General features: G+C 38.7%; 2 protein-coding genes across 3 annotated transcripts in view; one reads left to right on the forward strand and one right to left on the reverse strand.

Moving 5' to 3' along the window:
• Positions 1-100: 100 nt before the first annotated feature.
• Asnrs (asparagine--tRNA ligase) lies at positions 101-2,968 on the reverse strand. The gene is made up of 9 exons (XM_076790624.1): positions 2,746-2,968; positions 2,167-2,577; positions 1,939-2,096; positions 1,722-1,865; positions 1,498-1,646; positions 1,233-1,361; positions 895-1,144; positions 424-687; positions 101-349 (listed from the first exon to the last, which is right to left on the reverse strand). Exons 1-9 carry the CDS (start codon positions 2,777-2,779, stop codon positions 218-220), a joined length of 1,671 nt encoding a protein of 556 aa, XP_076646739.1. The 5' UTR covers positions 2,780-2,968; the 3' UTR covers positions 101-217.
• Positions 2,969-5,898: 2,930 nt separating this feature from the next.
• The window catches only part of Eif4g (eukaryotic translation initiation factor 4 gamma), a 48,966-nt gene continuing 30,251 nt past the window's right edge, over positions 5,899-24,613 (forward strand). The window contains exon 1 of one of the 2 annotated variants that reach the window (XM_076790594.1): positions 5,899-6,225. In XM_076790594.1, coding sequence (XP_076646709.1) covers positions 6,027-6,225 — 199 coding nt within the window. In that variant the 5' untranslated portion in view covers positions 5,899-6,026. Of the gene's footprint in view, positions 6,226-8,909; positions 9,293-24,613 lie in introns of those variants that run through there. The other variant, XM_076790595.1, reaches the window with a different exon arrangement.

Genomic DNA, 24,613 nt, shown 5'->3' on the forward strand with positions numbered 1-24,613 from the left:
TCCTTATCATGTTTACGTTGATTAAAACTTATATTTAAAAATTAAAAAAAGGAGATAAAAGGGAAGAGAGAGAGAGAGGGAAATCAGAAAGACAGACGTATCGATTGTATCAATATATTTTATAATGGAATCTGAATAGTAGGGTATATATAGTATACTCGCCAGTAATACGCTAAATGCGCGTGGAATAATATACGTACATAGGTTCGTATACTATTTAAGGTCGGCAGCGCTCCAAAAAGCGTGGATAAAGGCACACCTCCCGTATATGGTACCGATTTAGGAGCCAACAAAGAAATCTTTCGAGTCCTAATCCGTATCCGCCGTGAGGACAGGTTCCATACTTTCGCTGAAATTGACAACATTTCCAAAAACTGTTTTCAAATATGAAAACCTATAAACGGTGTCGGATCATCGACTCACCTGATCCGTGTACCAATAATATGGTGTCGGATCAATGTTTTCGCGGGTATAGCCTTCCAGTAATTCATCATGATTCCAAACACGCATCGAACCGCCGACAATTTCGCCAACGTTCGGTAAGAGCACGTCTACCGATTCTGTAAGGCGTTTGTCTTCTGTGCAACGTTGCATGTAAAATGACTTTATTTCTGCAGGAAATCTGCAGAGCATTATTGGCTCGTTTATCATGTCGGTCATTTTTCTTTCTGGCATTTCGGGTATATCCTACAGACAAAAAGAAAGTCAAATGTTCAGTAAAACTTGTTCGGTTTCGTATAAGCATGCACGCAAATAAAATGAAATAAAATAAAACCCGTTAACAGGTCAAGATGTTCTTATTGTTTCTTAAATCTGAATATGCCTGAAGAAGCTATGGAATTGAACAGCAACGGAAATGTATTTTTCCAAAGACGGGACACCAATTGATCGTACCTCTCCAAATTCATAAAATGTTCCGTCTTCCTTGGTTATACCGTTCTCTCGAAGATATTCGATCGCATCGGTGTAATTCATCCTTTTGAAAGGTTTCTTTGGGACTTGAAAGTCTGGATTTAGTTCCTTCACGACGTGACCAAGAGGCGATTTTAGAACACGATCAACAACGTCGCATACTAGATCTTCCAATCGATCAAGCAATTCATCAAACGTGATAAACGGACATTCTGCCTCCACGTGCGTATATCTACAATGTACGCACTCTGAGTTAGGGAAAACTCCGTTTATGGAAATTTGGTCTAGTTCATATTATAGTCATAGTCCTATGTATTTACTCTGCCAGATGCCTTCTGGTCCTAGATTGTTCTGCCCTGTAAGACTGGGCAACACAATAGACATCACCCATCGCGGGAATACAAGTCTCGAGATACAATTGAGAACTTTGAGTTAGAAATGCTTCTTCCCTAGTAATAAATATATTAATCATTAAAAATTATCGCAAGCAACAACGAACGAGTTAAGTTTATGTTCGATACTTTCTGAAAACGAGCAAGTATTGGAAACAACAGAAACAATATTATAAAATGTTCCCATGATTACCCAAAATAATTTAGTTTAAACAATGTAGATCCACCTTCCACTTGCGTCTGTACCAATGTTGGCGGTGTCACTTCACAGTATCCTCTGTCTTTATAATGGTCTCTGAATGCCTGCATCAAGACGGACCTCATGATCAATATACGAGACGTCTGAAACAAGTTAATTAACGATAATGTTGGAATAAACGATTCTTCGAAAACTACCAAATATACGGATTCTCGTACATTTTCACCGCGTATCATGATATGGCGGTTATCCAGTTGCACGTCCGGGTGAGCTTCCTCGTTTAAAATGGAATCCGCGCCGCCTGCAGGAGACGAACCTATTAATTTCCAGTAGTCCACGTGTAATTCGTGTCCGTTTGGAGCCTAAAAATCCAGATCTAAAAAATTTTGCACAATGTATACCCAGATGCTTTAGATGCTACACTATTTGTGGTACATTTTTGCCTTCCGGTACAATTTTCAAAGTTCCATACACTTGGATAGAAGCTTCCGTAGATAATGTCAATGCCTCGTACGTTTGACATAAAATGTCATTAAGTACGCACTGCAGAAATCCAGTTCCATCCCTCAATGTAATGAACATCAATGCCTTACCTGTAACAATAGGATATTGCGATTACTAATTTTAAAAAAGAACAAGAATTTATAAGGGAGCATCTTGTACCTTGACGTCTAAGTCTGTGCACCCATCCGAAGAGTTTTACACGTCGACCCCTATACTCCATGCCATCTTTAATCTTTATAATTTGAGCAGGTTCTAAAGTATCGTCTTCCTTGATTACAATTGCTTTAGCCTCCTCCAAGTTCTTCAACCTTTTCTCCTCGTCCTCCAACACCTTCTTTTGCATTTCTTCATTTTTATATTGTTCTCTTACCCATATTTTTTGAGCTTTTTTCAATTGAGACTTCGAAACCAGATCATATTTTTTCGTATTATCTTGGGAATCATGATAAATTGGCGGGAATGGTTCTTTTCCTGCGTGATGCATTGCTTTTAACACTGTTTTGAAAGGGTTACATTTAGAACCGTCACCCGTTTCATCGCTTCCATTCTTTTGAGACGTGTAAATAGCATCTAAAACAGAAGTTAGGTTAACCACGGATACCACCACGGATAATCGGACCCTGGTTAATCGAGGTTCCACTGTATTATAACATGTAATTATAATTGTATTACATGTATTATAAATTATGTAGCTATAATTTATAACATGTTCAAATCATTTCTGTTACGAGAACTTACCCGGCGACGAATCTATGCTTTCCGTCTGGGACATTTTTCGTTTTAGAACAAAACTTCTGATAATCAACCTTTTCTTTTTGTTTCCTACTCCTATTCTTGGAGATAGCTTAATCTACACGTTCTTCGTAATTTCAAGCTTGTCTTTTCTGATGCAATAATTGCAATACTGCAGGTGTACCGGTGAGCGGTGCGTGTATACCAACCGGTACCGACGACACGTATCGATAATAATGGTTGTATGCGCAGTACGAGTACGCAGTGATGAGCAGTGATGAGCAGTGATGAGATATTGGACGGTTTTTCTCGCGCATGCGCGACCAAACCAGTGCCGTATCTATGACATGGAGAAAGTAATGGGAAAGTGTTGTTGGCGGAAAAGTGTCGGAAGAGTCCACGACAATATATTGTATATTATGTGTTACATTATGTGTATGTATATATGTTAACAATCATTTATCAAAATCAAATCATAAATTTTGCGAAATTATGCGGGGTGAGCAAGGTAAGGAGAACAGGTGGGTGGTCCCATTTTAACCAATCTTATTACTTTACTGATGCCAAAATCGTCATGTATGCACGAGGAAAACCGTCTAATATTTCATCACTCGTAACGTTGAACGTTGTATTGCGTTGTACATACATAGAAGTGGAAAAAAATGTGAGCATATCGATATGTCAATACTAAGAACCATCGACTTATATAACGATAAGTCAGATCAGCAATAAACAGAATTTTATACAGCTTTTGAAAATTTTATCAACTTATGAAAATATTTGGGAAAAAGAACTAATAATTGTATATGTAATGTTAACATATAATAACAGACACGCCGCAAGTTGTAGCGAATATGGAACCTCGCATAACAACTGTCATTGAAATTTTTTTGACAGTCTTTTGAATATTTTTCCGTCCTTGTGAAAATTGTATTTGATAGCAGAAGGTTCAAATATAAATAATGTATTTTATAACGTTAAATTAATTTTAATTTCTGTCGTCCGTTTATTCCAATCCTACTTTTCCGTATTCAATTTCCATTAAATGTATATGCTTGTTCCGTTCTGCAACGGAATTTTCAGAATTCTTTTTCCTGGCATTTTTTGACACGGCTCATTAGGTTTTTTTCAATTGAAAGTAGTGTACAATTTCGATATAATCTTTTTAGTGCAAGACAATGTCCATTCTTCAAACGAACCTTACCTAGGAGATTAGAGTCCCGAAATCATTGCGGTCGAACTATCCAGCAATAAAACAATCAGTGCACTTCCGTACGATGATTAATTTAATAAAAATAAATAAATAAATAAAAAAATACAATAAAAATTTTTTTATCTTTTATTAGTTATTCGAAATTTTTTAGATAAATATTTTGCCCAACTCTGCCATTTTGCATTATCGCGAAATGACATGCGGATTTCCAGACCCATGCGATTCTCGTAAGTACACGTACCAGCACGTACACGCCGACCTAGCGGTGGGAATGTGCCGAGGCACGGCTGTTTGAACGAAGCTATGGCAGCGCCGCTGTTTACGTTGTCGGCCACGCGTGCTTAGATTGCCTCTCTGACGGGCATCATGCGACCGAATACTGCAAAATATTCCTCGAAAACGCAAAAGTAGGAGTGCAAGCGCTCTAGATTTATCTTTTATCTAGCTCTTTTCACCATTGAAAAGCCCCATCTTTGCATTATCGAGCAATGATTTGCCGCCTCCCGAACCCTTGCAACCGGGTGTATGTACGTTTTTGTGAATCTAGCGTTGTGTGCGGCACACCATACACACGCACACAGACGTACACTGTCCCTCGGGCTTCTCCTAGCGGCCGTTTGTAGAGCGAAGATCGCTAGAAAGCTTCTCCTAGCGGCCGTTTGGAGCGTGGCGGTTGCTGAACAAACTGTTCTTAATGCAGGTTCTGATGCAAGCTAAAGATGATGTAGGTTCTGATCCAAGCTAAAGATGACGTAGGGTCTGATCCAGGCTAAAAGTTAAACTAGGGAGCAGCACTGTACCGAGAACACTGAAATCCCGGACGTGAGCACTCTCATATCCTCACTGGTGCAAGATATGATTGTATGAGCGATTTAGATCAATTTATAAGCCAAATCTCATCTCCTGGCTGGAATGTCGAGATTAACTAAATATAAATAACAAAATATTCTGCGAAGACTTTTAATTTTACTGTTTCAGAATGGAAAATAGAAATTTAAAAAACATACAGAATCCAACATAATGTATAAAATTAATTAAAATAGTTTTGATCATTACTATTCATATATTATTATTGATCATAAAAATATACTAATAAAGTGAAAAAGATAGTAATAACATTAACAACCAATGAACCATTTACATGATCTATTCTATGTTCGTTACATGGTTCGTGCCAAGTAGATGATTGGTCGCTGGTACAATTTTGTTTCGCTACGTTACCACAAAGCCGTTTTTGTCGTTCAAAAAAATAGTACCTTCCGGAAGAATTAATTAATATACATCTAACCATCATGATTTATAATTAATTAATTTTCTAAATACTGTTTATCATTGATTTTATAATCCGTGTTGAATGGCTTAGTGGCGGTGTGCGAGAAATTAATACTTTTGTATCACCATTAAGAAACGTTAGATACAGATACGAGGAAATGGGAAGAAAGGCGTGCTGTGGTTGTGCTCAATGTATGGTGCGCGTCGCTTCTTTTTTCTTACAAGAAAACAAGTCAGCCACTGTTTGTCAGACAATTTACGCGACATTTTAGGCGGGTAGAACGGCGTAGGTACGGCTGCTGACAATAATTTATTAGTATCGTGGAAAAGTACATGACCGTGCGCAGTTGAATACTGCAACCGCGCGCGAATCTTTAGTAAAAGAAAGTGATAAGAACGTAAACACTTTCAGTCGAATGAATCAACGTACAAAGACCGCGTGAGAAGCAGTCGTACAATTTTTACAACGAATACGAAGGGGAAACAGTGTTATTTTAAGAAAAACCAACCTGCGGAAGAACAGGATATGAAGTGTTGTGCATGAATTGGCCGTGACTAAAGTGCGCGCGCGTGTAAACGTGCCATCAGTTTCGTACGGGTAACCGAACGCTAACCATCATTTTCTGTACGTCCGATTTCTCACGACAAAATTAGCCTTGCACAAATTGTTTTGCGAGTAAAGAAATTACGCTTAACTACGTGCGTGAGAAAATAGCGTACCTATGAGGACCTCAGAGAGCCACATACGGCAACAAGCTTTGAAGGTAGTGGAGAGTTTACAGAAGGGAGGCCTACGCCTGTGATGAGCATGCCGACGAAAGGGAAGCATCACCACCTGTCCCATCATCATCAACATCATTCACAACAGCAACAACCCCACCACAATCCACCACAACATCAACCACAACTTCTTGTGAACGTCAATCAACCAAGTGTTCATTCGCCGCAACCTTACAGCACCGTGGTCACGGGCAACACACCACGATTTGTGCCGAATGCTGGTAAGTATACATTACTATTTAATTTCAGTTTTTATTTGGTTTCCGACATTTTTCCTATCAAGCGTAAGTACTCAATGTTCTTTCTCTATGCATTTATTGAATCAAGTGAGAATTAATTGCACGCCAGACGCTTGGGCCAGGCGCGAGGTTATGTTTTGAGGTTAGGGCAACCATGCGGTCCATGTGGCTGCCTATTAGGAAGATTCTGTAAAAATGTCTATAACTACGCATTTACCTTTCACAACGTACTGCCTCTCATTTATTGCCCATATACTTTAATTTCAATGTTTTTTATGTTATTGAAATCTTTCCTAAATGTACTGATTTAGCGAGGGGATTATTATTTATGAACGTGTCATTATGCAAATTTATTTTAAAGTTCTTGCAAAAATGCCAAATCGTTTCTTACAAATACCGTTTTTATACATTCCGTTAGCGCTGCGTCATCTTCTTTTTGCATTCTTTATACAACTTATTTTTCCAATTTCTGAATTTGCAACGTCAAAGTGTTCGTTTATAATTTTTTTTTGTTTCTCTTATTTATACATTTTCCTCCAAATTTAAATCGTTTCATATTAATACATGTCAATACAATCGACCGCTAAACGTATACCTGAAAACGAACTTAATGGAATTATAGAAGCCATGGAAGAAACATTGTAATTATGCCAGTTCCACTGCTGTCCAATATATTCGATCTATGTAGTTTTCATATTTTTTTTTTCTATGTTTCCTATGATTAGCTGATCACTAAATTCCTTAATGTTTCCTAATATGATGATTCATGACATAATCAAATGTTATTGTTGAATAAACTCTGTGCTCTTTCTTTGATTCGCTTTGTATTGTATTAGTCGAAGCGTTAATAAAATATGTAAAATACGAGAAGGACATAACAGGGGATTATGTCAGGAGTAAGTCACTTTTCCTTTGTATGTATTTTACTCGGACGCTAGTAAATTAAAGTGTAAGTCGATCTTAGGACGACCTCATTGAAGACACTTGACATTGTTATTAAATCACGTCAATGTAATCGGCCGACTTCTCGTGTGCTAGTTATGCTTTCCTCGAGATCCGTGCTTTTTAAGTAGATTCTCTTCTCGCTTTCTCTCTCTCTCTCTCTCTCTCTCTCTCTCTCTCTCTTCCCCTCTCCTCTTTTTTGTCGAACAATTTCTGTAAAGTATAAACTCGAAACAAAATTATTGTAATTTCCATCGCGTGAAATTGACGACGATAAAATACGTGCGGTGGAACGACATATAAATATAGGCAAACAATCGTGGTTCGGGTTTGGTGGGAGAAAGGGGGCGGGGGGTAGTAGCAATCTGTTGAATCTTATGAAACAGTTTCTTCGTACTAAATAAAGGAGCGTTCGGTGGACAAATTTAACACCTTGAGGAAGACGTTAACAGCCGAAATTCTGGGCTTCGAGATAAGGAAAGTCGTAAATGAAACTTGAAGAATTGGCACCGATTGATGTCGCGGCGCTTGTTCCGATGACTTCGGTGTCAAAGTTCGGAATCATCGTGCAACGACTTTGATGCGATCACGTTTAACATTTTTGTTTCTAATTTCAATCTACCGACCAATCGATATCGTTCCATATGGGACCTCCGCGCCCAAAGTGTTCAGCATGACCAGAAATATTAGTAGACATAATTACTATAGTTAATCGTATCGAACGTATAAATTATATACGTGTATATATATATATATTTATATGGTTTTAAAGATAATTCAAGCAATTATATATGGGTCGTGTAAAAGGATGGACACGAAGAAGTATGTTTCAGACGAAAACAGGGAAAGAAACCGAGAAAGGAAAAGAGAAGGAGGATAGGATGAAACGAGGCGACATAGCTAACTTGCCGAACGTTTACGAAAACAACCGAGCAGCGTGTTCGGCTGTATGTCGCGCGTAGTCCGTGTACATGTGGCAATCAAGCCACACGGTACACACGTTTCTCGTTCTCTTTTTTTTTCTTTAGTATTTACAGTGAAAGTAATCGATTATTATTTTATTACAAGGATGGAAAAATTCATGATAACATCATCGTATCGCGATTAGTATCATTCGAGTATTTGTCATCGTCATTTACACGGGCTGGTGTATATTTTCAAGGCTGTCTCGTAATTCTGAGCTTCGAAATATCACGGCCAGAGAAAGAAAGAGAGATAGAAGGAGAGGGGAAAGAGAGAGAACAGAGAAGAAACGATCCTTCTCTTTGCTTTTCACTTTCAAAAACGTTGCCACAATTTCTACGTATTTAGATAAAAAAAAAAAAGAAAGAGAAACAATTTTTATACATCCCGCGCGTTAATATCCACGTGAAGGGGAAAAAAAAAGAACTGTGTTACCTGTGTATCGCGTAATGAGATTATCTTTACCGAGGAGCATATGGTTCTCCGAACGCGTGTTAAGTGTGTGCACGTAAAGAAGTAGAATGTGTCTCGTGTAACAAGTCGCGCGATATGTGTATGCCGACCGCAAAAATAGAGTGCGGAAAAATGGTGGCCGATACTTGACATCCGTAACGGTCTTTCAAAAGAATCGTGATTTGCCACACGAGTCGGTTAACGATAGAGTAGTAACAGTAGCAGCAGTAGTATCGCCCGGGCCTCCAGGTTATTAACTCGCACGAAAACATCGTCTTGCCAGTATCATATCGTCTTTGCTTCTGCGGAAAGGTTATATAATTTCGACGAGCGGTCTTTTCGTTTACGAGGATCGTCGAGTGTTCCGTTCCGTTCGTTCGGGTAACCGTCACCGTGTCTCCTAAGTATTCGCGCCACACGCGCCTTTGAAATTCTCTCCCGAGCCGACACATTACCGAGAGAGCGAGCGAGAGAAAGAGAGTGTGAGAGAGAGAGAGACCGTGGCGTGCCTGCGTGCGTGTTGCCTCGTATGTTGAGAACGAGAGTGGACAGAATCACGAGCCGGACAATCACGCCGCTAAACATGCGTTCGATCGTCACGGTTTCGTACCATCGCTAACGTAACACTCATTGGAAAGCTTGGACCAGACGTAGAACGGCACACAAGGCGAAAATATGTCCACAGTGGTCGGTAAGTTGAATGTCACGTTATGTTCGCGGCAGTTGTTCCCTTCGAACGATCGAATGTTTTTGGATCGCTCGTGCGTTTCGCGTGCCGTGATACTCGATGTTTTCGCGCACCAACTAACACGCCTTTTATTCAGCTTCCTGTGCACTCTCAATGACATTTGCCATCGTCGATTTTCTTTTCGTCTAGATCGTATTTTAAAGCCTATCGGACGCCGAGAACACGGGTTTGCGATTCTCGCGGGAAATTTGAATCTTGCTACACACGCCGCGCGCGGTGTTGCTTGCGACGGATTTCGGGAGATGTCGCGTAGGTCTGGAATTATTTGTCAGGTGATTATTAGCTTCTCGCGTGTCTCGTATCACGTGTGGCATCGCACATTCGTCACTGTGCGATACATTTCGAACGGGTAATAGCAACAATGAGGGTGAACACGTGTACAGTGTTGCTAATGTTTAGCAAGGATTAAGTCGCAACAGTGAAGGGGAAATATGTGTATTAGCCTTTCTGGCGTACTCACTTTTTCTATTGTTATTTTGTAATTTTTCCGTAGAATAATTCCAATAATATTACGCTTCTCGGCTCTCATTAATGATTTATTTTCAGAGATTACAGCATGCAAACTTAATCCTGTTTTATTGAAAGTATTCACGAAGGAAGTTTTTCTGTAAATATGTTAATGTACGCATACTTAGGCAATTCACGAAGCCAATTGAATTTCTACTTGAGATTCTTTAATTATTTTTTTATGAGTTCTACAAATATTCATCGACTTCCGTAGCTGCAAGTATAAGAAAGTAATACATTGACCTACTCGTGGTAGGTTACAATGTCCATCTGGAATCCCGCAATCGGTACCGGACAAATGACCACGTTAGGGTCACGTAGCCTAATCGGTATCCTTCAGAATTATGCTTGAAGAATGCCCACTGATGGTAAACATCAGATTTTCACCGTTAATTATATATCTGTATGACCTACCGATTTGTCGATCTGGCGAGTGTAATTTGTAAATTCGCATCTAGTCAGAATTTTGCCAGCAACAAATGAAATAGTTGGCCGTTAGGTTAAGAATCCAGCGAGTTTGTCAAGGTCTTCTGTCCCGTCTTGTTGAGTAATGTCTGTTAATCGTAAAGGCCATCGTAGTTGGAATTGCATAATGCACAGGACAACCAATAAAGCTGCACTGTCTCGGCGCTTAGAGATGCATCGTTAATTAGTTCCCGTACGGCCGTGTACAATATCCAAAACTACATCTCCATTTTCGTGGTTACTATATCTATTAGTCCCGTTGAAAAGTGGCAACGGTGAATCGCGCGTTCGGGATTGTGAAACCCGATTCCGCGGAAAGTTTGCACTTGTACAGGCCATTTCATGAACATAAGCCTTAATCCGACATGATTCAATTGAATTTATAAATTTAACATTCTGAAATACCTGTTCCTATTTGGACTGTACTAACTAGACTGCGGAGCATTTATGGCTTATACAAATTTTTTATAAATCCGTATTTAGTACAATTTTTATGTATTTTGGATCTACGAAGGCTACTCCCACTAAAAATAAAATTTCAAAACATGTTCCCATACATGTGGAAGATAAAAAATCATATCCACTCATCAAGTTGCCCACAAGTACACAGTTTTAATGTTTAGCACATCAAAGTATTCCGTTAGCCCAACCCATCTCGCGGTCACTGTCTACACACTTCAATTACATTACATTAGTCACCGCCGCACATTGTACAAAAATTTACTGGCTACGATTATGTTGATATATCGCTTATCTTGACGCATAAACAGCACTAATAACGAGTTCGAAAACTGGTCAAGTGAAGGTAAACTAAAATTCGTACGTACGATCTCTGCTCTGTGGGCGTGTTGTTGTTTTCAAAAAACTGTTTAGCCAGCGACGAGCTTCTACCTGGTATCTGGTCAGGTGTGTTCGATGTTTATATCGATCAATATTTTCCTCAAAAATCTTTGTATAACATATGGACGTCGAGGAATTATTATCTTTCATTCAACGATTGAGAGATTTATATTTATGTTACTGGTACTGTCAGCGAATATTTTTGCAATGTGCGACGACTGGTATAATACGGTTAATCTGTGGGAACAGTGGCGGTCGTTATTACCGTTCGTTTTGTTCTTCTTGTATTAAAAAGAAATAGTCGTGCGAGGAAATATTTTTATTTGAAGGAGAGCGAGGAGAGATGTATGAAAGTGCTCGGCGGTACGATATTTTCCAGAAATGTGTTCTATATGCAAATACACTGTTTCTCTGACGTATGTCACAATAACATCGTCCATTTTTCACCTCACCCGTTTCTACCGGATCGAACCACGCAAGCTGTTTTGGTTAAATACAACCAGAAAGGGCACGGAAAATTTACGCGCGCGTCGATGATCACGAACTACTCTGAGGGAATTGTTTTTAATGCGGCGATAGACAATCTATTGAATTTGAATCCTGATAAGCAGCAGACGAAGTTGTTTATCGGGTTATGAATTTTCCAACGTAGATTCTCCGATTCCGCAATTCAACCTGGAATCCCAGCTTCGGATAGGATATACGGATTTCAGGTCACTGGATCATCTTCCGCGACCGCTGCGTTAATGTGGATATTACAATTACACAAATAAGATAGAAATTTCAACTAAACTCATCACTACGATATCATCTATCAATTTTATATTGTATAGAAGATCGATTTCACTGTTTCATGATTAGGGAATTATTTTATTTATCTTAAGCTCGAACACAAATCCGTTTATCGCAAATTCCAAGAACGTTATTATCTTTTTGAGGAGTATTGGAATACTCATTTAGGAGGTTGCAGTTGCGGATGATTTTCTCGACTTGGGATAAAGTAAACAATATTAGTATCAGCACCGTGTATGTATTCGTATTTTGAGAAAGTCATCCTCGCATTAACAACTCGAATGACCGTGTGTTGCTGACATTATTTATTTTTTTCCTGTATGCGTTTTCACGACATTTTTCTATAATTTCTTTCTTAAAAATTGTCCTATGATAACGACGCAATTGAAACACCCTGTACTTTCATAGTGTTCTTCGATACGCTACCCAGTTATTTGGTTGCGACGAAACACCACCGCAGATTTCCTTTCTCTTTCTGTTTCGCGAGTAACAGTCCAGATAAATGGTTGCCCAACGTGGGCGCAATGGCTGTCAAGACTTAATCTCGATGGTTCCAAACCAGTATTCTGCACACATATTTCCTTATAATTCATTGTTTTATGGATTCACGAATAACAGTGTGAATTCTGTTTGCGCAAACTTTCACGTTGAGAACGTTAGCTGTGCCTGAGGTTTCTTTAAAGTTTGAACAAACGAGTGAAAAATCACCAGTATTTCATTCTTACATATTCACTTATAATTCGAAATGTATTTGGAAAAATTCAGCAAGGAAATTCGTTCGATCGCATACTTAATTTATAATTTTACAGTGGTGGGGGCTAGTCAGATTTTATCATCTGACGAACTAAAATTTTCTATGCCATTTAGAAACGATGTGGATGTCGGTATCGGAATTTTCCAAGATCTTGTTAAATTGACTGAAAGGCAAACTGGGGACAAAATGACGGATCGAAAGCGATCGTGGCCCAAACAAATTCGAGCGACGGCAACATTGACGATGACGATGTTAAACTCGTAACAAGTTCGGTCACGTGATTAGGAGAGGATGGGTGAAAGGTGGCAGACGTCTGTGCATCGATTCGAATCGAAGCTGAAGTAAACGGAGAGAACCGGCGGAAAATGTGCATTCCTGACAAGGCCGCTTGTACACAAGAAAGAGGCCATCAGACATCCGGGGAGAAACTAACCGTACTTCGCTCGCCCGACTCTTGCCCATCTTGCCATTCCTTGAACGACCGTACTTTTACGGTCACGTTGTGCTCGACTTATCAAACTATTGTCCACTCGTCCCTTCGACATAATTGCACCTTCTCGCTTCAATTTAGTAAATACAACACCCTCGCAAAGGAAATTGCTCTACAGTTTCGGGTAGTATTCTTTTGCCCCGGATTATACGCCTCGGTATACGCTGGCTCACGAAAGTTTCGAACGCCCTTGAAAACGGTACATTTAAATTGCCCCAAACGACCTGACCTTTTTTTTCAGCAATTAGAAGAATTGGTTTACCGTATGATGTGCAAAACAGATTTTAAAAACGTTGCAATGGTAAGAATTACAGGAGAAAATAAAAATGGCACTATTTACAACTGTGTTAGTTGAGCCTAAATATATTATTTAAAAAATGGCTGAAAACTTGGATAGACACATTCTTCTTATTTTTATAAAGTAATGTAAAATACTCACTTTTAATGCTCCGTAAACTTAGTGTTAATATGCACATGAGCTACAAATAGTTGAAAGTGGTTTCTGCTTAAATTCGACAGATTCTATCATCTTTTAATGCGTGCCGTTATTGTCTACGTCAACCGATTTCGATGAAATTTTCAATATGTTTATAATTAACATAGATCTACAAAATGTATATTTTAAATTTTCATTGCAGGGTCAAATAAGAAAGTTATAAAAAGTGCCATTTTTATTTTGACGTGTAATTCTTACCGATTACAATTTTTTCAAAATCTTTTTTGTACATTATTTAGAAAACCGATTGTTCTAATTGCTCAGAAAAGGTCAGGGCGTTTGGTCCAATAAAAAAAAAGTTATACTGTTAAAAGTGCGTTCGAATACTTTCGTGAGCCTGTGTATATCGGGTGTTGTGTGAAACCGTCAATGTTTATACATTTATATTAAGCATGAACGTAACAAATTTAAAGTAAACATAACATTAAGTTTACCATCGTTTCAATTTTCTGACATAGGTAAAATATTTCCCTTTGTTAGTGACTTCATTACTTTCTAAACAACAAGTGTGTTTCTGTACGAATGTTCGCGTACCATACGGTCGCCAGAATGTAAACAATCTTTCTTCTCGTTCGTTAAGGACATCCATTTATATTTTGTACACACTCTGTATTCTTCGTGTAGAGGCCGACGACTATGTAAACAAAAATAAGGTACTTACGAAAATTTTGCTTGTCTTATGATTACATAATTTTAACTACCATCGAAATGATTACGGTGAGGAACAGAGATACTATCATTTTCATTTGTGCTCAATGTGAAATTTAACGAGCTTGTTGATTTGTGTAAAATTGAAAGTGTAAATAAAGCGTTTCACACGCGACTCTGCGATCCGTTATCAGGAGAAATTTTCTTCAAGAAAATGGCACGTAAGGTAGAAAGGGTTCAGAAATTTCTAAAAATATTCCAAAAGATGGAAATTCTGAAAGTCGGAATAAATGTTCCATTGTTGTTTTATGCAATGATTATAAATCTATATTAAATAACTCGTCAAACTATTGAAAAGCAAATTTTTTGCTAGCGATTAAATAATATGGAAACAGTCATTTCGCCAAGCATATAATATAACGTAAAATGTGATTGAAATTGTATTTCGTGGTACCATTGCGTAATAATAAATTTACGGTGCATTAACATTTTGACATTTAACACGCGCGTATCGTATTGGCCGGCAAACCAGCTCCTTGGACAGTTCCTGGTAGAAAGTGTACTTTTACGCATGGTTGAAGAATTTTTCCCTCGCCGGGATACGTTATATATTAATGACCAGGAGACGTCGATTTTAATCCTGTTACCGTTTCATTAATTTTATCGTGACGCGATAACGTTACAATAGATTGAGCAGTTCGCGGGAAAAACCAAATTTTATTAACTCCGTCCAGCAGTAAAGCCAAGCAATAATTTATTTAAAGCACACTTCAAAGAAAATTTTTGTTACCATCCATTACCATTTTTTATTAATATAAATTTGAAAAATGAACACGGAGATTATTTTTAATTGAACTATACTCTGATTCATTAATTTTTTTACTGTTTTAACTTTTTTGTCCGGATGATAAAATTCTCATAGTAGCGCAATTTACAAAAATTAGGGAACGTGTTCACATTGCATTCATGTTGACGATACATACGTGTGCCGTTGCACGGCACCGTTCTGGAATTCTTGAAATTCTTCGACCGGGCTCAGCAGCCGGTGGTCCATCTCGCTCTCCCTCGAGTTATCCCGTTTTCTATCGTTATCAAACGGTAGACGCGTGGCGAAGCACGAACCAGAAAAAAGGGTAGTTATCTAGTCAGAAGAGATCCACTGCCGCAGAACTTTCGCATTCAACCGGTTCGAAACGTTTCTAATCTTGTAAACGGTTTACAGTGACTCCCACTAATATTCGTACGCTCGTAAAAATCGCATAACTTTGTCAATATTAGACTATACTACTTGGATTTTTTTGAAAAGTTAGAACAATTGGATCACTACATAATGTGAGAAAAATGTTTGATTAAAATTGCAATTGGTCGAAATTGTAGAGAAAATACTAAAAGTTGCATTTTGCAACTTTTTTATGTGGACTTACATTGAAAATTTAGAAAGTACGGTTTGTAGATCTGTATGAATTATACATGTTCTGAGAATTTCGTAAATACCGGTGAACGTTGCAATGAGCTGCAGATGTTCCAAAATGATCACATAAGGGCGAAATTCCCTGAGAAGGCGAAAATTCTGCGACTTTCGCCCTTAAGTTTTCGTCGTAAAACGTTTGTAGCTCAGTGCAATGTTGACCGATTTAGATGAAATATTCAGAATATGTATAATTGATACAGATGTACAAAACGTACTTTAAAAATTTTTAACCCCTTAACGCACAGTTTTTTTTAAAATACCGGCCAAAAAAAAAATAAATTTTTGATATACTGCGCTTTTGTTCCATGGAAAAAGGCTATATTTTATTCTTATATAATAAGTGTTATAGCTTACAAAGCCATGTAAATGATAAATATCAATAAAACGATTTTTTTCTTTGCTTTCACATTGTTATTTTCAATTCTCGATTATATTCGAGTGTGAAAAATTATAGCAGCATAAAATACAACGCCGCTCGAATTATCTCGAGTGTGCACAGTTTGGCCTGTTTAGCGCGCTCGAATTAACTCGAGCGTACAAGTTAAGGGGTTAATATAAGCCCGCATAAAAAAGTTGCAAAATACAACTTTTAGTACTTTCTCTGTAATTTCGACCAATTGCAATTTTAATCAAACATATTTCTCACGGTATGTAGTGATCGAATTATTCGAACTTCTCAAAAAAATTCAAGTAGTATAGTCCAATATTAACAAAGTTATGCGATTTTTAAGAGCGTACGAATATTAGTGGTAGTCTCTGTACTTCATTACGCTTTGATTTATTCGTAGCAATAATAAATTTGTCATTCTCCGTCGCAGATTGTTTACACTTCCCAAGAGTATTCACTTCGACGTCGTTTTATTTATTGAAAGAGCATTTCCTCGAAATCTCGACTAAGCGTCCTGTCTACTCTGCTGACACAGCAATAAAATCTCTTTTACTGCCGTGTTATGACCAACACTCATCATTTCTCTGTTCTGGAAATCTTCTCTGGGAACTTTTTCTTAATGATCCGAGTAACATGCATTCTTGAAATTTTTCTAATTTATTTCTATAGATTTAGTCCCCGGAACTGCAACAATTATTTGTCAAGAAAATGAACCGGTGATAACAGTTTCCATATTAACGGCAGACACGATAATCCCTGCTAAAGTCATATAAACTGAAAAAATAGAAATAATTAGGAAATACAGTAGTATGATTGTAATTAATTTTTGAAGCTAATAAAAGTATGATTTTTGACACAGAGGTCTGTTTAAACAAAGATTGTTAATGTCGACTAATTTGTATTAGTTTTTCGTGGTTATGGTATTAATATAACCATGATTATAGTATTACTGAGTTTGTTTAGTAAAAAATGTATACCCTCAAGTCAGATTGAGGAGAACAGATGATACGTAAATGAAGTCAGAGCATGGGTTTCAACTGTCCAATTACTTCCTTGAAGAACTCGGGTTGCTCGTCACCTGGAAACGTACTCGTTCTTTATTCATAAGCCAGGTGGCTACGGCCATGACGGAGAGTATCAATACAGTTTTATCACCTGAACAAGACATGGACAGACTCTCTTCGATACTGGCGTTACGCGGCACATTCTTCAATCAGAGATACAGAAACATTAATGAGTATACTTGCATGTTTCAACGTAAGACTTAAATTCAGTCTTGCCATTAACCATGTTTTTCCCAAGGAATCATAAACTGTTTGGAGATGTTTTTCTCACGATGAAGTATCATGAAAATTATGTTCTTCGTGGAAATCTCCAAAGCAAAAGCGTCGTGAGAAAGATTTCGTTTGATTGTGATAGTAAATCGTAAAAGACACTACTATCTTGCAATATTTTAATAGAAATATTTTTGTTTTTATAAGTGGTTTGCTTTCCGTTTTATTACAAATGATCCTGCTCTCGAATCGGTTTATTTACCGAGTGTTATCCAACAATTTATCGAAACCATTTGGTTAACATGTTATCGGAAAATCTTTTTGTCACATTAGACTTATCATTGTTGAGTTTAAAATTTACGATCTAAAATTTGGAACAATCGTAATCGCCGGACATTCGTTTTACCGACGGAGTCGGCGGATTTCTATGCGATCTTCTGCGTGTAGATGGCGGTGTACTGTTTCGCGACATGTTCCGCAATAATTTCACCAAAAGCATGCAATAATTTTTGAAACGCAAATAAATCATTTTCTATTTAGAGAATACGTAGAATGCTATACATAGATATTTGTACCGAATATAGATTGTTCCTGAGAACGTGCAAACACACAATAGTATAATCGCAGGTGTCGTAGCAAGTGTACCTCGTTAAAGCATTACACTTCGATACGTTGAATACGTTATATAAAGTATAACAAAAACTGTTTCGTAAATTATGGTAGATCCAACTACCGTGGAGCAGCATCTGAAAGTGGTAACATGTGGGGGTGTGTAATTTAAAAGTAAATAAATTCCGGAATTGTGTTTAGCGGTATTCTATGGTCGGGAACCCGCTGCTCTTGACCACGGTGTCTTTCTCGGTAGTTGGACGGTCTCGAGGGACACAAGTTGGGCCGTTTCAGGGTTAGGACGCAATAACGTATAACGCAGCGACGTTAAGGGTGGTGTAAGGGGAGGGTGGTAGTAGGAGCAGGATTGTACCTAAGAAAGACAGCAACAGTGAGGGAAGGAAAGCGAGTTCGAAGGGTAGGTAGGGGTGGTAGGTCGTTGCCCGACTGGGAGAAGGGGGAAGGCCGGTAAATATCGACCCTCCCTTCACGGAGACTCTCTGTCTCCGTCCAGACATTCGTTACCCCACGCTGCTCCTTTCCCCTTGCATCGCATCCGGCCTTTTTCCTCTCGCAGGCTTGTAACCTCCTACCGAACGCCCACGTAGAGAGGAGAGTACTACTGCTCTTACACCACGAGATCTCCGTGCTACCTTTCCAAGGTCAACGGCTTGATGGCTCAAAGACCCCTGGAAACGAACTTCTATGGTCCGCGACGTGTGCGTGCCATCTTCTGTCGACTTTCTTTTCGACATTTGCATTTGCGACATCCTCCTAGTGACCATTATGCCGCACACGCTTTTGGGAAATGTAGAATGTCGATAAACGTGCGATACACATTGTGTACCCGACAGCACACCCGTACTTTTGTCCATAAATAAAAGCACGAAGTAGCAAGGACACTAGTAAACAACAGGGGTGTCACTAATAATATTGTATTAACAGAACTAGACTCATTGTTTACATTTGTAGACGCATCTGTTTTACTCTGATATTTATAACAGACAATTTAAAAGAAATAACTTTCTTGAAATCAATATGTGATACTTAAATTGATCAACTCGTCGGATCTATTTTGACCAGGCGCACAGTGCGGTATTTAAATGGGGGGATTCGAGACAAAAATAAAGAAAAATGTATATAGAGAGTTACCTAAAATATCTTCAATACTTATTATAGTGTCTAACCATCCACGATGACGTACGAATAAATAATTTCGGGAATTAATGTCTACATTTACATAGTTTACAATAAATTCGTATTTTGAAAAACGTAGTTGGAATAAGAATATCAACGTTCACCGGGGACAGTACTTCAAAGAGATATGATTACAAAAAATAATAAAGAGTACAGAGGTCAAATTTTGTAGCAATCGGGTTTCTAGTGGAATATTTTTACGGTGAGACGAGAACTGCTGTTATCAGCGGGTAGATTTGAGTGAGTCAGGCTAGATTTCGAGGTCGTAATCATTAATGAATCATTATTTGCTTTGAAAAAGTTTAGAACCGTGTTCGGTTTTCTTGGAACCTTTTGTCAAGTATGAATCAGCGACTATGTTTTCGCCAGAGGACTTTGAACTACTGCATCTTGTCTGGGCTGAAACGTTTAAACCCAGACAACCGAAGGTTGCCCGAGGTTACAAGTCTAACTGCTCTTCTTCCCTTTCCTATCCGTCTACAGACGTTCAGTGCGTATTCAACACACGGCTCACCCCTCGAGTCCGAAATCTTCGGTTTTCTTCTGCTTAACCAGCCAGACGTTGCCAACCCCCCTCTCTCCCCCACATTCTCCCCTAACCGCCTCCTCCTGTCTTCTGCAGCTTCGACTCCACCCTTCCCACACTTCACCCTCCTTGTTAGAAAATATGTGTCGGGCACGTTGCTTATATACAAGGTGTTTCCTTTATCTCGAAAAATTGAAATATCTCGAGAAGAACTGAACCTCTCTAAACCTTTGAACATTCTTGTTTACTAGAACAGTCCTTCACGAAATATTTCAGTTTTCCGGAATAAAGGAAACATCCTGTAGATTACTCACCAAGAACGAAGTAAACGTGCTTAGTTCTTAAATTCTATAGCCTGATTTACCCTTGCAAATGTCAACAAAATAGATTTTTCTGATTTCGTAGCGACAAACCTAGGGAAACACGATTATGGTTTATGGTACTAATAACAGGGTACGGTCATTCACGTTTCATTGTTGTGCGCTCGGTTAGTCGCTTTCCTTTTAACCTTAGCGTACCCTTAAAATGACTCCTCGCGCGGTTGGGTCAGGACTCATTGTTTTACCAAACGGTTCTTTTCTTTGTTCAACGTTGAACGTTACCCGAACTATGTCCGAAGGAATCGTGATCGAAGTAAGACATAATTGAAACTGTGTTACACGTTGTTCTTTTCTTGCCCGAGTTTAGCTTACATTGTCATCGGGGGTTTTGCGTACCAAAGATTTCGTGTAAAGATTATTTCATTTCAAATGGAGAGTTTAGTATGCGTTATTTTGGAAAAATAAAATAAGCCATTTGTTTTTAAATAATCAGTTCTAGGAAAATTCTAATTTGAGAACATTTTGCTTGGGAATCAGCGCAATTAGAAGATTTTTTCTATTTCTGTCGCGCTATAGAGAACCTTAAACTTCGCGTGACACTGAACGCGCTAAACTTTACGTCAGGATTAAATTTTATTAATGGCGGCCGTGCCGACTCAATACCGAGTGGAGATCACTGTAACACCGTGCTAGTGTCACAGCAATCATTAGCGCCTGTCCTGTGCGCAGAATTGAATAAACTTCGACTTTTGATTATCTGAATTATAATTTTGTTGCACTTCCTCCTCCTGAGATGTAGGTCATGCATACCCCTTCTTTTGCACCTATCCTAGACAAGCGAATCTAGGCTGTGGGCAGTGCCGGGTGCATATAGGTATCGATCGTTGAACGGCGTTGCTGCAGTCTGGCCTGGTGCACCGGCAAAACTGGGTTACCCACCTAACCTATACACACGATTCCGCGGATCTTGTTCCTCGTCTCGACGAAGCCAAGCACGCCTCCCGTGTTTCTGTAACCCACGCGCTCGTGCATTTTCGCCCACACATGGCACCCGCTCGTGCATCTTCGTGACTTGTCGTTCTTTTCTTGCTTCCTCAGTTGTTGTCCGCCGTCTTCTTGATTGTTGTTAAGAAACGCATGCACCCTCTCCCCTTCTCATATATTCTCTTGGAACGATAACGGAAACAAATACTCGCGATTAGTAGCAGCAACATCTATGTCTGATGATTAAAATTACTATTTTTAAGATCTTGGCTGCTATGTAATATTCTGAATATGATATGGAATTTCAACAAATAAAATGTCTTTATTTGATTGATCCTAACCATGAAATGAAATGTTTTTACGTAGCGGTAATACATTTGGCCAAATATTGCCGAATAAATAATATTCAATTAAAAAATTAAACAGGTTATTTAGTATTTAAAATGATATTTACTTCGACGCTGGGAATAATTATGAGATTATTTTGAATTATTAAACAAATAGCAATGCAAATTACAAAAACAGATAAACCGTAACATCAGAAAATTACTTTATTGCATCATCAATACTTTCTAAATGATTGATGATTTTCTTGTTATTATTTAATGTTTGCAACATTGTAAAAATCTGAAAATGGAGTCGCAGTATTATTTTTCTGCTCGCTGATGACGTCAATAAGATTGCAATATTCTTATAGCGATATTGGCATACTCTGCCTTCGCAGTTCATGAAACAGAACAATGTAAATTTTTTTAAGATATCTAGATCGAATTATTCTTTATAAAAGAATTTCTAAGAGATTCGTTCTTTTATTACATTTTCGTAAGAATTTTTCACCGTACGACGAAGGTTACGCCATTGCGTTTTCATTCACATGAATTACACTGGCGTCAAATTGTGGTGTACTAAGTTCTACTTGACCCTCAAACATGATTCATAAAATTTGTTAACAGTTCCTACATTTAAAGAAACAAGTAATTAATGAAAAATATTGCAATCTAAATTGTCCTGCAGATGTGCTGTAAATTATTTATTGAATTTTTCATGTACAGAAAATTGCGATATTAATTAATTGGTTAAAAGTAATTTGGAAAATAAATACGTAAATTTCTAGGAACGTTAAAACGGTAATATGTGTATATACAGCATTTATTTTATTTCAAGAGCTTATTCGATATGTACTGTATGTACTACGAAGTACAAACAAACGGGTGTGACATCTCGTGACGACGTTAAGGCGAATAGACTATACGCGCGCATGCACAAGGCTGCACGTCACCTTACCCTCGAGTGTCGTGGGGCTGCGCCTACTGCATTCATGCGAGTTGAAGGGTCTGCCATGTCGACGTCCATTACGCATGCGCAGGGCTTTGCACTCTGTCCACTAGTCTGCGCACGCGGCTGTACCTTCGACTCGGTGTGGGTTTGGTGTTTGACTACTATCCAGGACCGTACCGCGATACATGTACTTAACGTATATAATGTTTCATTTTCAGAATATTTTTGAATTCACAAAATCATATCATGTTTGACCACGTATCGTGGTTTATACCATATAAATCAATTGAAGACAATAATTTCACCAAAAAAAAAAAAAATTACGAATTACTTAAACAACAATACCAATGATAACATTCAAATGATTTATCATAGAATGTTTTCTGTTCCAATAAGTTCTCTTTAACGATATAGTACATAATAATCCGAAAAAATTCTTCCTATAATATTTGAAATATTCCTGCCAACTGATCTCCGTTGGCAGAAGAAAATATGTAATTCTCGTTCTCTAATGCTCAAAGTTAGTTTAATGATGTCCTTCTAAAGCGTGGAGCTCTAACTTTAGGATAGTTAGAGTTTCAAGTTCGAAAATAGCAAAGGGTACATTCGAGGCAAACAGACGATCCTGTCACTCCTTAGTTGCAGAGCGAAACGGGTAGGGGGCCACGGGTCGCGATTCGTAGGTCGTGCGAGAAGGACTAGCCTGCATCAGTCTACGCCGCGTCCCTTGCAAAAGGGTACGCTCGTCTTCACGTCGATCGTTGATTTACTTCTTCCTTACCCGAGTTAACATAATACATACGCATAATACAGAGTTAACGGAATACACATACTAACGTTTCTGTGTATTGCCGCGAAATAAAGATTCTTGAAACGGAAGGGCAACATCGTGTGGAAAACCTCATGGTGTATCTGTGAAAGAATCTCACGCAACCTAGGAACGACTTGACGCCGTTTCAATAGTCTGCGTACGCTCGATATAACTGCATAGGAGTTTTTGAATGTCCGACGCGCGTGCCGTCGAGTTTCTGTAGTGTTACGGGACCGGTGTGCCGTGTGATCATCGTCTCGCGAGCGGTTTTCGCTCGTTCACCCTACACAACTTTTTATCGTTCCCGTAAATCTCGCTACGGAGAGAACTACATACATAGAACGCGGGACTCGGTACTTTTCGGCACGCGGCCGAATACCTCCGATCATCGGTCTCGCGAGACTTCCCCCTAGCGATCCAATAGGGAAGAAGGGACGCGCAAAGAAGAAAATTCGGAGGAGCCCAGCTAGCGAAACGACGGGGCTCGTGTGCCGCCGCTGATTTCGTTCACGGATGCATCCTCGTCAGACATAACCTGTATGCGCTCCATGAACAGGAAGTTTCTCGTGGTAGGAGTGGGCGGTGCGAAGAGGGAGACGCCGGTCGAGCCTTAAATATCGATTTTGGCATGCAAGAGGTACGATAGTCCGTCCGTTTCCAACGTGTCCTCCTACCTTTGTGCATCTCCATGCTGACGAGTTTTGACAGTTGAGTGCGAGAGTTAGTGCGTCAAGAGGAATATCGCGTGCATCGACACGATACAAAAACAATATGGTGGCGCGGCATATTCGAGCCGAAAATTAACTACACAGTGAAACGGTGTTTTTTTTTTTCATTTCCAATGATAGTATGCGATGTGTGAAGTTGTAGTATCGATTTTTTAAAACATAAAAGTGTCCGTTGAAAATGTTGTTCTCGGATCATCGCGTGTACAGACACTTTGTCTATAAAACACGTTTGAGGCAGGAAAATTCGGTGACTATCGATCGATCGTCTCATTAATACTGGCCAAGACACTATTTCTTTCGTTCGGAAATTTTCGTCGTTTATTCGAATTTTTGCACGGATCCAATCGAATTATCATCCGTCAAACGATTCGCTCTACGTTCTTCTCTCTGATCATCGAAATTATTCGTTCGCATAAAAAAAGATAAAGAAACAAAATAAAAAAGGAAACAAATGCAAAATGCGTTTTACACGGTAACAAGTGAAATCCGCAATACAACACAGTGATTTCTCGAACAGGAAATTTAACTTGGACGAACGGAATTCAACGAAAACACGAACACGTACACGCTGAAGATATATTTCAAGAAAAGGAATCAACGAAACTGCCAGTGTCTTCATAGATTTAACGAACCCTGTTAACTATAGGGCATATTCAACTATTATGATACACAAGCTCCATTTGTAA

The sequence above is a fragment of the Halictus rubicundus genome, chromosome 7, assembly GCF_050948215.1.
Source record: "Halictus rubicundus isolate RS-2024b chromosome 7, iyHalRubi1_principal, whole genome shotgun sequence".
NCBI classification, from domain to species: domain Eukaryota; kingdom Metazoa; phylum Arthropoda; class Insecta; order Hymenoptera; family Halictidae; genus Halictus; species Halictus rubicundus.

What these genes read in the sequence shown, in the direction of transcription:
- Asnrs (XM_076790624.1), bottom strand. Translation starts at nt 2,779, where the DNA reads ATGTCCCAGACGGAAAGCATAGATTCGTCGCCGG. An exon ending in TCATGATACGCGGTGAAAAT is followed by an intron (nt 1,647 to 1,721) that starts GTACGAGAATCC and finishes AACTTGTTTCAG; the next exon opens with ACGTCTCGTATATTGATCAT. An exon ending in ACCAGAAGGCATCTGGCAGA is followed by an intron (nt 1,145 to 1,232) that starts GTAAATACATAG and finishes CGTACATTGTAG; the next exon opens with ATATACGCACGTGGAGGCAG.